The sequence below is a fragment of the Manis pentadactyla genome, chromosome 3 (genome assembly GCF_030020395.1).
Source record: "Manis pentadactyla isolate mManPen7 chromosome 3, mManPen7.hap1, whole genome shotgun sequence".
Lineage (NCBI taxonomy): Eukaryota > Metazoa > Chordata > Mammalia > Pholidota > Manidae > Manis > Manis pentadactyla.
The window spans coordinates 40,164,900-40,181,498 of record NC_080021.1 but is presented as its reverse complement, the minus strand read 5'-3'; the positions used below and the strand labels follow the sequence as shown (position 1 = coordinate 40,181,498).

The 16,599-nt window shown below is 36.4% G+C and overlaps 1 protein-coding gene across 1 annotated transcript in view; it reads right to left on the bottom strand.

Moving 5' to 3' along the window:
• RGS22 (regulator of G protein signaling 22) overlaps window positions 1-16,599 on the bottom strand; it is a 168,083-nt gene that overhangs the window by 137,013 nt on the left and 14,471 nt on the right. Inside the window, exon 3 of the mRNA XM_057497863.1 lies at window positions 8,579-8,641. Within this exon, the coding sequence (XP_057353846.1) occupies window positions 8,579-8,641 (63 nt within the window). The remainder of the gene's footprint in view (window positions 1-8,578; window positions 8,642-16,599) is intronic.

Sequence of the window (16,599 nt, the reverse complement as noted above, 5' to 3'; positions counted from 1 at the left end):
ATTAGTTAGTTAGTTCTATGGACAAATGAAGTATTTACTGCTAATCAAGTAAAAAATGTTCACATAAAAAAAATTTAGAGGGACTGTGACACTCTGAGACCCTCAGTAGGCAATCTTACTTAGTAATAGTTAAGGTACAGTTGGTAAAGTGACAGGAATGATAAGAACTATTGTTTACTGAACATCTACCAAGTGCCAAGCATATGTTTAAAGGCACTATTTTGAATCCTTACACATTCCTGAGATAGCTTTTTACAGAAAATGGATGCTGAGGATACTTATGTGATGGGCCCTTGACTCAGAGCTATAAAGTGCTAGACCAGGGCAATAGAAACAAGTCTATCTGGTCCCAAAGATAGCACATTATCCCTTCTTTACCATATTACCTCACATATGATAAAATTAGCATGTACTGACCACCTTCTACATTCCAGGTGCTGTGTTAAGTAATAATCCTATGAAGTTATTGGAACTGGGATTCAAGCCCAAGGTGTTTTGATTTCCAAAGTCTGTGCTCTGGTCTTATCAGTCAAGGCACAGAACCATGAAGCAGTCTGGTGTATGTGGGTAATTTTAAGCAGTCCAATGAAGTTAGAATATAACTAGAATATAGTTTAAGGAACAGAGGAAAGATGGGAGGTAGATGAGGTACACAGGACCAGATCATGGAAGGCCCTGCATGATATTTTAAGAAGCATGGGTTTATCTTGATCCTCTGAAAAATAGGGTGGAATGGGAAAATCCTAAGTAGGGGAGTTACAAAGTCCATGACTGTTTCTCCAAAAGAGGAGTCTATATCTTCTGCTCTCTAATGAGGTCTACACAATTCACAGTAGAATGAATGTCACAAACTCAGTCATTTATTGAATAACTATTTGAGTCTTTATTAAATGAGATATATCATAGTAGATAAAATATTGCTACACTAAGTGAGCCAATCCAAAGCACCCTCCACGAAGCCCCAACTGAAAGGAATGAGATAAAGATCCAACAACAGAGTATGCTAATCTAACGGAAGACAGATATGCAAGTACACGGGAACAATAAAGGCTCGTCCTCTAAGGAGAATGGACCCTACAGTCAGGACATAGGTGAACTCCTACTTAGTCAAAATTATCCACTGAAATCCTTAAAAACACCCACAAAGTACAACATTGTCCTATCTCTCAAGAGGATGATCAGTTTTTCCTCTGGCATTGAATTGGGTTACTGATTCTTCAGTTAGGGACCAGATGAAGTGGTGTTTAAACCTCATGTTATACAAGAAATGTAAGGTTAGCACTAGTCACCCTCAGCATGATAAAATGACTCACTCTGAGAGGCAAGGAGGATGAGCCCCACTGGGGGAATGGCAAATTCTCATCTCCCATCTCATGACCTCCCCCAGGATGTTCATCGGTTAGCATTGTATGTTTATGGATTGGTACAACACACAAAATTATCCTCTCTCTTTAAATCACCCTGGCTCCCTATACAGAGCACGAATAACCCATTTTAAGTACTAATGTGTGTATATTGCAACTTGACTTTAACACGTCATAACCACAATAAAAATATGTACAAAGTACAGTGATGGAACAGAAGGATTCATTAACTATCTTCAGGAAATTAAGGAAGTTGTACAGATGAAGTTGGTTTTGAAGAATGAACTGGCGTTCTCATCAGGTACACAACGGAGAGAAGGGAACTCGGCAAAAGAAAGAGCAAGTGCATCAAGACACATGAGCACCTTTATATGCAGCTTGACATTTGCAAGAGTTTGCCAGCGTTTGACATTGCATAGGTTTAATATTCAAAGGGAGAATAATAGATATAAGCCTGGAGAGAAAGGCAGAGGATGAGTTAATCAAGGATTTTGTACTCTGTGTGGTAACTCTCCAGTTACTCTCTCCAGTCTCTGGCTCTCAGCCTGTGGTGCCGGGACCAGCAGCCCCAGCAGCCCCTAGGAACCCATCAGCGACGCAGACTCTTGGGAAACGCCCCAGAATCAGAACCTCAGGGGGATCGGGCCAGTGTTCTGTGCATTAACAAGCCCTCTGGTGATTCCAAAACATGCTCAAGTTTGAGAATCACTGCTTCAGAATCTTGGGGAGCCGCTGAAGAGGTTTTAGCTGGAGAGAGACAGAACCCTGGTTAAGCCAAACATCGCTGCCCACGTTCTGATGCTGCTTCACGCTGACTTCCGTGTCCTCATATATACACGGAGGGGGTGGCCGTCTGCGTCTACACACAGGGGAAAGACCTCTGGCCTTTGTTACACAAATTTCTGTTGTTTGCTTCAAAAGAATCTCTCCCATACACCAATTCCTTTGTTTTTACCATTTCTAAGCTTATCTACAACCCCCTGAAAGTTAGTTTAGTAGTATGTGATGATAAAAGACACACTAAACAGGGAGAGATAGATGCAAAAGATGTAGGAAGTCTTTCCCCCAGAGAGCTAAGTAGGTTGATTTAGAGAACACTCAGCTTTTAATCATATGACAGGAAAAATCTTCAGTTTGAGCCTCAAATCCAATCCTCTGCAAGCTGTTAGACTGCTCTTTCCCTTACTTAATTTTTTTATTTCAAGGGTATCATTTTCCAAATGTTCTAAAATGAATTGACCCGAAAGTGGTGAAAGCTAACTTTGTAGTACCAGTTGTCCATGTGTGAAAAATTTTTTCACAGAAAAGCAAGTGCATGAAAATATTTTTACCACAATAAATTGCTGGTTCCACATTTCTTTGAAAAGAGGAGGAAAAAATAAACCTGTGAATAATTAGTGATGTGCTTAAAATGCCAGCCCAGCACCACTGAAACATACTGGGTGCCAAATTATTTAGCTGAACAGTATTTAAATTAAAAACTAATGAGTAGGTTAATTTAATACATGATCATCTCTGCTCCAACTCTGTCTCTACTAATTGAGCTCCAAAGCTATACTTTAAACATACATCCTAGTCAGTGAATGAAAAACATCTGAGTACTTGAATATAACAAGTCAGTTACCAATAACTTTTTAATCTAAGTTTTATTGTCATTTTAGATGTTTAACCATAAACTATTTACTGGACATATTCACCAACAGGATGGAAGGAATAATGTACCATGTGAAGTGCTCAGAAAATATCCTTAGCTAGTGAGAGGACTTATAGTAGGTAATTTGAGTTTTATGTCTGAGCTACAAGTCTTATCAAAACACCCATAAGCATAACACTGGAATTAACAGTACTAACTAGAGGTCAATCAATGCCTTGAAAAATCAATCTCTGAGTATTTAAATTTTGGCAGGGGAAGACCCAAGACCTTCATTCCCCTTCATCCCACTCATTCCCCAAATCTATATTGTCTTCTTTCTTTCTTCCTCTCTCTCTCCCATTACCCGACAATCCATCTAACATATAACTCTTTCATAAAGCTGCAAGAAATTATAATAGTTTACAGATTTTAAAAAAGTGTGGAGAATCAGTCCAAAAAAAGAAGTTATGGTAAAATTCCAAAGGCACATAGCTAAGCATGGTCTGGCAAACATATGACATACCTATTCTTGCAAGGAGGGTATAGAAAAGGCCACCCCTTCAGCTTCTGCAAACCATAAATGTCACAAACATTCTAAACCACCCACAGAGAACCAACCTAAATCTGTATGTGGGCTCATCTACTCAGTCCCACAACAGTCACTGAGGATAAAACAGAAAACAAAACCAAAAGGAAAAAAAATGTTTTCACACTATAGCACAGAAGAAAACTTAATAAGCAAACACTTGTCCATAAAGAGTTGACAGCAAAAAAAACCCTCCCAGACACCAAATGAAAACAATATCTGAATGTGAACCTGGCACCAGAACAAACAGAATAAAGTTATGAAAGCTGGGATTTGGAAAGTGCCATAATCATTTATAATACCAGCAACTGTCCTGGATTCCCCTCATCAAAAAATAACATGGAGACAGGCTACCAGCCATCAATTTCTGGATTTTACAGTGTGTCCCAAGGGTGTAATGGTGTAATGGAAAGAGTGCAGGAGCCAGAAAGCCTGATTCCTAGGCCCATTTCTGCCACAATCATTTTGGGAACTTGGGCATGTCTCTGTGGACATGGAAGAAGTGTCAGAAGTCTCAGAAACCTAGAGGACTTAAGAGTGCTTTTAGATGGAGCATATTATTATTATTTTTTTTTTAGATAATTATTTTTTATTGAAGGGTAGTTGACACACAGTATTACATTAGTTTCAGGTGTACAACACAGTGATTCAACATTTATATACATGATAATTCTAGGTACCAGCTATCACCATACCAAGTTGTTACAATATTTTGACTATATTCCTTATGCTATACATTACATCCCAGTTACTTATTTATTTTACAATTGGAAGTGTGTGTGTGTGTGTGTATATATATATATATTTTTTTTGTGTGTGTGTGTGTGAGGGCATCTCTCATATTTATTGATCAAATGGTTGTTAACAATAAAATTCTGTATAGGGGGGTCAATGCTCAATGCACAATCATTAATCCACCCCAAACCTAATTTTCATCAGTCTCCAATCTTCTGAAGCATAACGAACAAGTTCTTACATGGAGAACAAATTCTTACATAGTGAACAAATTACATGGTGAACATTACAAGGGCAGTCTAGATGGAGCATATTATATATCTACATTCTTGGGGTTTTTTTTGGTGGGGAGGTGAATGGAAAGGGTAGAGAAGGTGAGGCAGAAGAAAAGTTTAGGAGGTTTATTTATTTCAAGGATCTTACATGGAAGATGTGGAAATAAAAAGTCATCCTCAAGAAGCTTTGAGAGATACAAAAGAAAGGGACCTATCCTTGCCCCAGGAAATTTGCAATGTAGCTCTTGAGATCAACAGAGAAGGAATTAAATTTTCTTTAGTTGGAAAAGTCTAATATCCCACCCAATATATATTTCCCCTATAAAATATTCTCTAAAATGACTCCCCCTATACCTGAATATCTCCAATCACAGTTTACACCTTCACAAACCTGCCCTATTCTATTGTTAGAAAACTAACTTTAATAGAGTTTCTTCTAGTGAGTGAAAATCAATTTCCTCTTAAATGCTGGCCCTCATTCTGCCCCGTGGCTTCAAAGAATATGTTAACCCATCTTCCTCAATCAGCTCTTCAAATATTTGGAAAGAGCTGGTCCATTCCAGCCCTTCTACTCATTCCCCAGACAGGTTCAATACCCACACTTTTTAAAACCCTTCCTCATCTGACGTGATTTCCAGAGCATTAGTTGGCTGAGTTTCCTCAAGTCTGGTTTGGCAAAGCAATTCTTAACATATGGCATCAAGAATGGAACACACTATTTCAAATGTGGTCTGACAATTCAATACAATTCAAAAAACATTTATTGAGTGCCTTCTATGCTCTAGACTAATATTTTCCTTGATTTTAATTATACTTCTATGAATGCACCCTAAAAATATTTTAGCTTTGTTTAACCCCATTTCAGACTACCATGACAAATATGAGACCAGATTCTGTTATCCAAATGATCAGTTTATTCCTCTGCTGCCAGTTTTATAATCATTCCAGTTTAGGACAAGTTTCTGAGCTACGTGGACCTGGGTGGACCCTGTCATTTCTAGCTGAGTGACCTTAAGCTGGAAAAACACTGGTTCACTTGACAACATTTCATCCAAGTTCTTGGTAAAAATAATTTTTCAAAGTCAAAGCCATGATGTGTTTGTGTGGTACAAAAGATTAGCCTCTACACTGACAATAACCCACTGATCTAACTAAAGAGTGATTGCCCCTCATGTTTTAGGAATGGAAGACAAGATGACCTAGTTAGTGAAGGAAAAGGAAAAGCACTAATTCTGGGCCAGGCATTTAATATACATTATCTCATTTCATAACAATTTTGTATGAAAATGAGGAATTAATTAATTAATTAATGGGCTTAAGATCACATAGATCATGAGTAGAGGAGCTGGGCTCAGACACAGTTCAGTCTCATTACTGTCACTAGCCATTACACTGGGAAATGTGCAGAGAAAGAATACGTGTAGTCAAGGTGGGTGGGGAGGGTTTGGGGAGGCAGGAAAGACTATGCAGGGTGACACAAGAAATAGGAAGCTGGAGATAAAGCTAGGAAGGTTAGGTTGGGGCCAAATTGCAAAGGGTTTGGAATTTCGTACTAAGGAATGTGAATTTCAATCTAAAGGCTATTAAGAGTCAACCCCTACCAGCTATGGTTAGTGAACCCTATCAAATATCTGAAAACTAATTTCATAAAGATAAGGGCTTTGGAGACCAATAAAGCAGCTTAAGTGGAGAATGTGTTGGGTGCATTGTTTTAACCAGGGTTGGGATGGAAGGCTTAAATCAGAGAGAAAGTGATACAAATATTTCAGGGAAGAGCACTTCAGGCTGAAAGGCTTTGAACAAACTTGGCATATTCATGCTTAAGAAACATGAAGAAACCGGTTAGGCTAGAAAATAATTAATGAAGAAAGAGGTATAGGAAATAAAGACTGAGCGATAGCAAAATCCAGATCACATAGGATTTTGGATTTGATTCTTAAGTGTAATGAGAAGTCCCTGGACAGGATTTTGAGCTAGAAGTAACATGATTCAAATTATTATTATTATTATTATTACTATTACTTTTGAAATTATAATAATACATTAAATCTATGGTTCCCCAAAATACCAATTCATAACTATCCAAAAAAAGATTAGTTTGGCACACTTATTCTCAGCGAGCCCATGCTGGCTTCTAATTCTTAGCTAAGTCCTCATAAACTAAACATTAGTAATCTGTTTTAGAATTTTGCCAAGAACTTAGTTTGAGAATTCATCATTCCTTCTCCTTCCTACCTCCCAAATTTTTTTGGAAACCTGTGACAATATTTTCCCTTCTCCCATTTTGGGGTGTGAAGCTTGGGTAGTTAGTAAGAATACAGTATGGTACCAAATGTAGAGGCAAAGGAGCTAAAAAAAAACCCAAAAACAAAAAACAGAGAAAAATGAGAAAGAATATAAAAGTAGAATTTAAAGACAGAAAAGAGGGCAGATTCGGTTCCAGTGGGCACAGGAGACACATGAAAGGGTCAAACTGCAGGTATCTGCTCAGGTGGGATGAATATAGGACTGCAGGGAGTTAAACAGAAATCACACTGGCTTTTTACCGAGGGTCTTGCTGGAAAGAAAACACACAAAAATGTAACATCTACTCTGACTGGATAGCAGGACTATGGCTGAATTTTTCTCACATTTTAGTAAATTTTCTATGCTATTGTTATATTACTTCTAAAATTAAAAATTAAAATTAAAAAAAAGAAAGTTAGGCAGGGAAATTTATTTTCTGGAGCAAGTAAAAGTCAAGATAATGACAAATCTTAAAACAATGAAATATAAATCTTGAGAAACTGCAATCAGACCCCAATATAAAGATCTTTCTTTTTAAAAAGTCATGAAAACATACTTCTCTTGAAGGAAGAAAAGAGAAGGCAGAGCCTACAGGGAAGACTACATAATCTGGAAGAGCAAGATTCTGACAATTTTGTGATACTGCTCAGTTTTTTATAACATACAAGTGGATGGAGAAAGTTGAAGAGACAGATCAAACGAGAACCTACTGGTTTCTATAATATCCTGTAATGTTGCTCAGGCCTGTTAACTGGAAAGCGAGAGAGTAGTTTGGCCTCTCAACTTGACCCCCACAATGGTCCCAAAGACCTAGCTATGCCAAATGGAGGAAAGAGCACAAATTCTTTTGGATAAAGGAAAATATCACAAAACAACAAAATGCATACACAGATACATACATACAAACACTAATCTAGGCAAGAAAGTACAACTAGTACTTTCCTTTCCAAAGACATTTTCAGGGGTTAGGCTTTGCGAGATTTCACATTTTATGATCCACTCCCTTTAACAATACTTGTGACTTTTTTTTATATTCCAAATTTTTCCTGGTAAACATGGTGATGAAAAAAGTTTTCAGATTTTCATAACAATAATGAAAACTTCTTCTTCTCTTTCTTTTCTGATAAACTTTCATTCCTGATAAACTTTATTTACATACAACAGTATAAGTGCTTTTATGCACCCCCATATCAGTTACTGCAGTCTAAGGCTGAAAAGCTATCATTTGGCATCCACCTGTCTTATTTACTATTGACATAAAACTGTAGCTGATTTAAACACAAATTCCACTTTAGTATCTGTCCAATGGGATGACAGTAATTGCCTAGAGGCAAAAAATGTAGTTTCTTAAAATTCTTGTCATTCTATCCGTATCACCTCTGCTCAGACTGAAGTGATGCCAAATACAACTGTATCAGGTTTTTTAGAGAATGCTTTTGATGGTGGAAAAATCCCAGCTTTCTTTTTTTTCCCTTTTGTTTTTATTGTGCTATAACTTACCCAGCTTTTTTCAATATGAGTAATTCCTAAATATGACTCAAATGCAAAGGATTAACTCCATAAAAAGACATAAACTTTATCTAAATGCTTTAATTAATATTTTTAAAATATTATTTCTAATTAATTTGTCTCACAGGATAATTCTATGATTATAATATTTTGCTTTACTAATATATTTCATAGAACATAATATACTCACTGGAAGGCTTAGGAATTCATTAAAGTAGTCCACAAGGAAACCATCTGTTGCCAAAGAATCTTCCTGCAAAAATATAAATACAATATTGCTCTAAGATGTCTTAAAACATGTCAATATTATTCTCTAATTCTGCTACCTATAGATTACAATGTAGATTTTCAGCTCTCAATTAGTGAACAGTAAATCCTCTATAAATAGAACACAGTGCTATAATCTCTGGAAGGAAGAAATAAGAAAATAGGAATGGAACGTACTCTTAAAGGACCCTGTTATTGCACTTAGCTGGAAAACAGAACACATGAAAATATAGCATAACACTTAAATGACACATCAGTAAATATAACATACTACACATGGTAAACTTCCCAAAGCCTTACATGCATATATTTCATAAAAATAAAGGCAGAGTCAAAAAGGACATAATGAGTGTTTGGGGTTAAAATGAAATTCAAAATGTCAATTTCTTCAATTGCCTAATGGAAGTGATAAACTAAATAAAATATTATATTTCCTGTGCTTCAGAATGAGATAGTTTTAATAATGTGGGTCCTGCTTAACTTTTGCGTGAAAAAACTTTGACAATGTATGTGTTCTAAGCACAAAGATTGTATATATTTTTTCCATGACTATTTTAACCACCAACATAGTCACTTTTTAAATCGTCAGAATTGGAAAGCCACTGCCAAAAACAAATTCTCTCTTCCAAATAAAGCACCTTATTTTATTAGTAATTGTTTCCATTATGTCAAAAGCACATCGCAGAATACTCTGTTGTATAGTACATGTGTTTATTTTGTTATTCATAATTATATTTCAATTTTGCAAATCCAAAATGAAAGTTGACAATACGACACAATGCTATTATTTCCACATGGCTGATTCTTTTCTTATATCGGCCAAGTTTTAAAAATTTGTTAAAGTACAATGTTGAACTATAAGGAAGATACAATAGTATGTTAATACCTACTTTGGAAAATAGATTTTCAGGGTAACGTCTTTAAGTAATTGCAGTACTGGAATAGAGTTATAAACAATCATCTATAGAATTTTTTCAAGGAACTTATTAAAACTATGAACTGAATAAAACAACAATAAACTAAGGATTTTGCTTCCTAAAAATCTAAAGTGATTAAAACAACTTAGGCACTCATAAATCTACTATCTTCCTAGTGGCACCTCAGTAATATATTTGCAAACAAAGTTCTGACTGGCAAACGTCTAATAGAGCAGAACAAGGCAGATTACATTTGGTGGGCTGTATATTAAAATTACTTTAACTTTCTGAAGTGAACTACCTAGTTTCTGTTAGCTCTTAGGAGAAATCAACTGAATTCAATAAATACTTTAAGGATCTCCTAGGTAGAAGGCACTGTGCTACAATATGGGTGGCCAAATTTTGTACTACTAGGCACAGCTGGGAAGGGTATTTTAATTAGTAACAGTAGTAGATCAGCTCAGTTACCCTCAGAAAGTATAGTACCCTTGTTAGTTTTTCTAAAATAGGCATTTCATGTTTAAGTTTTAGCTATATAACAGAATGTATATTTCATAGAATCAGGTGGACTTTAAGTATTGGCTAGAATTTGGCTAGCCAAATTGCCAGGAATTTCTAATCTTCAGATTCATATATCTATTTCCAGATGCCTCACACTTCTGAGACTCTAACTTAATGCTTTCCAAGCTATCTGTGATGAAGCACCTGGTTTGTTTTTCTCCCCTAATCCATTTCAGACACACAAATTTTGCAACATACAATAAAGATGAATTACTAGAAAATGAAATAAAAGATATACATAATACAAGCCCAATTTTTTCATTATTAAATTAAAGAGATATAAACATACAGTCAAATTACCATAAGGTTTCTAAATGCTTTCTCTTGATTTCTGAACTCATCTTGATGCGGACTGATAAGAGTCTCAGGCAGCACCAGTCCACAGACCCTGACTGAGCAGTACTGCCCCAATCCCCTGGTGAGCAGTTTGCTTTCAGCCCCTTTCAGGCCTTCCTGAAATCCAACCACACTGATGGGGCCATTTCTGTGGCATTTAGTCACAGCCTCAGGTTTTGCATTTAAAACCATGGAAACGCAAAGTATTGTTCATATGCATCAAAATCTGTATTTCTTTTCTGAAATTGTATCTTAATTTCTACCAATATTAAACATCAGGGGCTTCTGCTTATATTAGGGCAGTTGCCAATGGAAATAAGCATAATCCCCAAGTACCATCTACTCAAGCCTCTTGTCACATTGTAATGGAAAGGACTACACATCTCTAAGTAAATGATCACATTTTCCCACTGCAGTTTCTAAACCAATGTGGTAGGATTCAGATATCCTGTCATATCAATAACAGTCTTGTGAACCAGTGAGGATCTGATAACCCCTTTACTCTCAAAACACTTAAAAAAATTTTTAAGCCTTGATCTGAAGAAGCAGCTCAATTATTCTAATAAGTTTTCACAACCCAGTCACCTAACTGTATTAAAATGAGTGAAGTCCCCATATTCTGGTTTTCCAAATAACCAGTAAAACTGGTGATGGCTAATAGTACAATCAAGAAGAAAATTGAGTTAGAATCAGTTCCTCCATTACATCATTCCATGAACCTGACTGCAAAATTTGTAATACAGATTCTCTGCTGAATGATGCAATGGAAGGTAGGAACATTTTTTCAAAATTCAACACACTCGTGAAACCTATTTTTTCATGTATTACAGGTGTACCATCTGTGAAAGTAAAGTCAGCTTTTCTGTTTTGAGTCCAGACTTCTCAAATTTCCTCCTGAAAGAGGGTTAAGCAAAATAGTTTACTTGGATTTGCTAATTACAGTAGGTAAAAAAAACTTGCTTAAAAAAATATAGTGCAGCACACTCAAAGCAGATAAACTGCCATTACTTCACAACTCTAAAAGATGCAAGATACACAAAGACCTTATAAACAAGGAAGATGAAATAAAATAAAGGCAAAAAGTATAGTCCAAGAAAGAATATAATGCATGCCATAAAAAAATTACAGTATTAAACATTTCCTCCCAAAAGAAGGAAATATATCATTTGGTAGGAAGAATCAGAAGAGACTCAAGTGAGGAAAATGGCATTTGAAATGCACTTCAAATAACTTCACATTTATATTTAGGCATATACCAAAGAGAGGAAATAATGCAGAGTACAGAGAGAAATACATGAGCAAAGAAAGGTTGGAAAGCAAAACACAGTAAAGGTTATCAGTTAGCTAATGGAACAGCTAGACAAATAATCCAACTTTCCAACTTCCTTTCAAGCCATTCACACATTAAGCCTAAGTCATTTGTCTAATATCCAATGCAGAATCCTAAACTTTAGGCTGGGGATGCTATCACCAATCACAGGATAGACATACCACTCAGGAGTCCCCCTTTATCCAAGGGGAACAGGTTCCAAATCCCCAGTGGATACCTGAAACCTTGAATAGTACTGAACCCTATATATACTATGTTTTTTCCTATATATACCTACCTATAATAAAGCTTGATTACAAATTAGGCACAGTAAGAGACTGACAGCAATAATAAAATAAAACAATTATAACATACTGGTAATAAAAGTTATGTAAATATGATCTCTTTCTCTGAAAATATATTGTACTGTACTCACCCTTCTTTGGTGATGATGTACGATGATAAAATGCCTATCTGATAAGGAAGTGAGGTGAATGATGTAGGCATTATGATGTAGCCTTAGGCTTCTACTAACCTTCTGACAGTACATCAGAAGGAGGATCATCTACTTCCAGACTTAAGTTGACTACACACAAATTAAACTGCAGAAAGCAAAACTGAGGATAAGGGGGGAACTATTGTTATTTCCAAAACTGTGTCTATTGAGATGGACCTAGTTTTGCTGCTTCTTCCTAAAGTACATATGAATTTTTCCTTTTTCCATTCTAAACAAGTCAATCACTAGACCAGAGCTTCCCACCAGGTGTGCAATGACATGCAATGTGGTGGACAGATGATGGAATTCAGTGGGTCAGTGAAGTGGACCTCCTTGGCCCTCAAGGCACTAGGCAGAGCCAGGGATGACTAGAGCTTCCAGGAGGGTGACCTCTGGTTGTGAGTAATTTGTTGGGGGCCCTCACATCCCTCTCCCTGGAGAAGGTGATTCATGAACCACATCCCACACCCACAACACCTCTGTAAGACTGAGCACAGCCAAGTTGTTGCTCTAGCCTCTGGACATGAATTTATTAGTTAGCTACAGAGCATACCACTGTCCTGTGAAACCACCAGGGGAGTTTCTGTTTGAGATGTCCAAGAATACAGTGCACAGCCAAAGGTGCTGACAGTTTGGAAGAAAGGGAGAGAGGAGATCCTGGAAGGCTACACATGATGGCCCCAATCTTTGCCTTCATAAATATAAGATATTTCTATCTACTGGAAACTTATGTATCCTTATAGTAGTATCTAAGCTAGATACAAGGTGATCACTCAAAACATGTATGCATATACTACAATATAGTTTCATTATTTTGAAATATTTGATATGAAACATTTAATTGATTTCTAAATACACTCATTTACCTAAAATTTTTTAAAATTATATTTGTCATGAAAAACAGAATGAACTATTAAATTAAAATTTTTATTTCAACTCTTGCAATTTGGAACAGTTGTAAAAATCAGTCTAAAAATTTTTGACATTTATTGGATGATACAGTTTCTCACCAATAGAGGCTATTCAAGAACTTTAAGACATCATCATGATGGATTAAAGATGGTGGCGTGAGAGGAGAGACAGAGGCTTCCTCCTAAAACTGGATACAATTAGAAAATTTAATTGGCGCAACTAATCCTGAGAGAGCAACAGGAAAGAAGACGGCGTCAGACTGCACACACCGGGAGAAAAGAGCAGACCTCAGCGAACGGGGTAACGTACCAGAGCTGTGGCTCCGCGGGACCCGAGCCCCTCCCCCACCCCAGCTTGCCAGTGGGAGGAAGACAAACGGAGCAGGGAGGGAGTGGAAGGCTTGGGACTGCTGAATACCTAGCTCCGGGGAACTGCTCTGGGAGCACAAACCTACATTTCATGGTGCTTTCATGAGACTCGCATGGAAAGTTAATACAGGCAAAGTTCCTGGGGAGACTGGGATTCCAGCTGCTTGTGGAAAGCAGGGATCCATATCTGGCTGCTCTGGGACAAAAACTTATACCTGTGTGACCGGCCCACTGGCTCAGGCAGTGGAGACAGGCACAGGAGCCAGGAGGCAGGGAACAGCTCCTTCCTCCCCGCAGGCACCAGTACCGCTCCCCTGCGACCCCCGACATTGCTTCAGGGGCTCAGCAGCTCCAGTATAGAGCTTCTGGACACTAGAGGGCACCATATACAAACATGAAACGCCAAAGGAACCTTGTCCAGAGTAAAATTGTTAATACAACTCCTGAGAAAGATTTAAATGATATGGACCTCATGACTCTTCCTGAAAGGGAGTTCAAAATAAAAATTATCAACATCCTAATGGAGGTACAAGAGACATCCAAGAACTCAGGAAGGAATTCAGGTCAGAGATCCAATCGTTAAAGAACACAATGGAGGGTATTAAAAGCAGGTTGGATACGGTGGAGGAGACAATAAATGAAATAGAAACTAGAGAAGAGGAATACAAAGAAGCTGAGGCACAGAGAGAAAAAAAAAGACATCATCATAAAAAAGTCCTGATTAGGTACTACCTAGAGTCAACATCAAGCATAAACTTGATATTAAAAAGTTATACTCATCCAAAAAAGAAATTAAAAAAATAATTCCATTTATAATAGCATTGAATATAACAACTTTACGAAGGTGGCAAAGGCTTGTAGAAATTTTGTGAAAGAAATTAGAGAAGACATAAATGGAAGACATACCATATTCATGGATTGAAACAATACTGTTACAATAACAATATTACCCAAAGGAATCTATAGACTTAAAATCTCCACCAAAATACCGGTAATATTTTTTTTTTGCAGAAATAGAAAAACTCATCCTAAAATTCATATGGAAGCTAGAGGGACCTCGAATAGCCAAAATGATGTTGAAAAAGAACAAAGTTGGAGAACTCATATATTGTAATTTTAAAACTTACTACAAAACTATAGAAATCAAAACAGTGTGGTACTGGCATAAAAACATACATACAAACTACTGGAATAGAAAAAAAGTGCAGAAATAAATCCCCTCATATATGACCAAATGATTTTCAGCAAGAATGCAAGACCATTCAGTGGGGAAATGACACTTTCAATTAATGAAAAAGAAATATCCACATGCAAAAGTATGTAGTTGGACCCTTACCTTATACCATCTACAAAAATTAACTTAAAATGGATCAGAGGCCCAAATGTCAGAGCTAAGCTATAGAAGAAAACATAAGGATAAATATTCATGACCTTGTATGTGGCAACAGTCTTAGATATGACATCAAAAGCATGAGCAACGAAAGAAAAAATAAATTGGTCTTTATGAAAATTAAAAGCTTTTGTGTATCAAAGGAATATATTAAGAAAGTGAAAAGACAACCTACAGATTGTGAGAAAATATTTGCAAATCATGTATCTGATAAGTAAGGAAAAGATAAACCCAAATTTTTCAAATAAGAAAGGGCCTCAATAGACATTTCTCCAAAGAAGATATACATGTGGTCAATAAGCACATGAAAAGATGCTCAACATCACTAGCAACAAGAGAAATGTAAATAAAAATCACAATGAGGTATCACTTTGGATCTACTAGGATGACTACAATTTTTAAAAAAATGGAAAGTACCAAGTGTTGGTGAGGATGTGGGGAAATTGGAACACTGTACATTGCTGGTGGGAATGAAAAATAGTGTAACTGCTATGGAACACAGTATGGCAGTTCCTCAAAAAATTAAACATATAATTTTCATATGATCCAAAATTTCACCATGGGTATATGGCCAAAAGAGATGAAAGGAGGGACCTGATCAGATTTTTGTACACCCAAGGTCACAGAAGCCTTATTCACAATAGCAAAAAGGTGGGAACCCAGATGTCCATTGATGTTCGAAAGGATAAACAAAATACGATATGTACAAACATAGAATATTATTCAGCCTTAAAAAGGAATGAAATTCTGATACATGCAATAACATGGATGGTCCTTGAAAATGCTATGCTAAGTGAAAGAAGCCAGACACAAAAGGACAAATAATGGATGAGTCCACTTTCATGAGGTACCTAGAGTACTTAAATCCATAAAGACATTAAGTGGAATAATGAATAATGGTAACCAGAAGCTGGTGGCAGGATTAGGCAAATTTAATTTTATGTATATTTTACCACAATAAAAAAGTATGTATATACCAGAATCATGCAACATGTATGAATCTCAAAAACATTATGAGATTCCAGCATGAGTATGATTCCATTTAAATGACATTAAATCTATAATCTATGTTACTAATCTATGGTGAAAAATAGGACAGTAGTTGTCTTTGGGAATGAGGGCAAGGATAACTGGGAAGAGGCTGGGGGATTGGATTACACAGTGGATACATTTGTCAAAATTCATCAAATAATGCTCTTAAATTTCTTTTTCAATGTGCATAAATTTTATATCAACAAAACAACCACAAACTGATAATTAACACTAGTTTCTGATATTCATGCTTAGAAATGTTTAGGAGAGATGTGTATCTTATCAATGTCTGAAACTTACTTTAAATGCATAAAAAATTGATTGATGGATGGCAAATGGGCGGGACAAAAACATGAAAAAGCAAATGTAGCAAAATGTTAATATTTGTGAAATAATACAGGTGTTTGCTATAAAATTATTTTAACTTCTTTATATGTTTAAATTTTATCATAATAAAATGGGTGTTTATTTATGTACAATGAAACAATATTAAGTTTCTCAGCACCTTGTGGATCGGCTTCTTAGCTTCCTCCATACTAAATGACAGATCCCCAATCACTATCATCACCTTTTGTAGCAATTCCTGGTCACCTGGTCATCTTCTGACCACTACCCTGAAATCC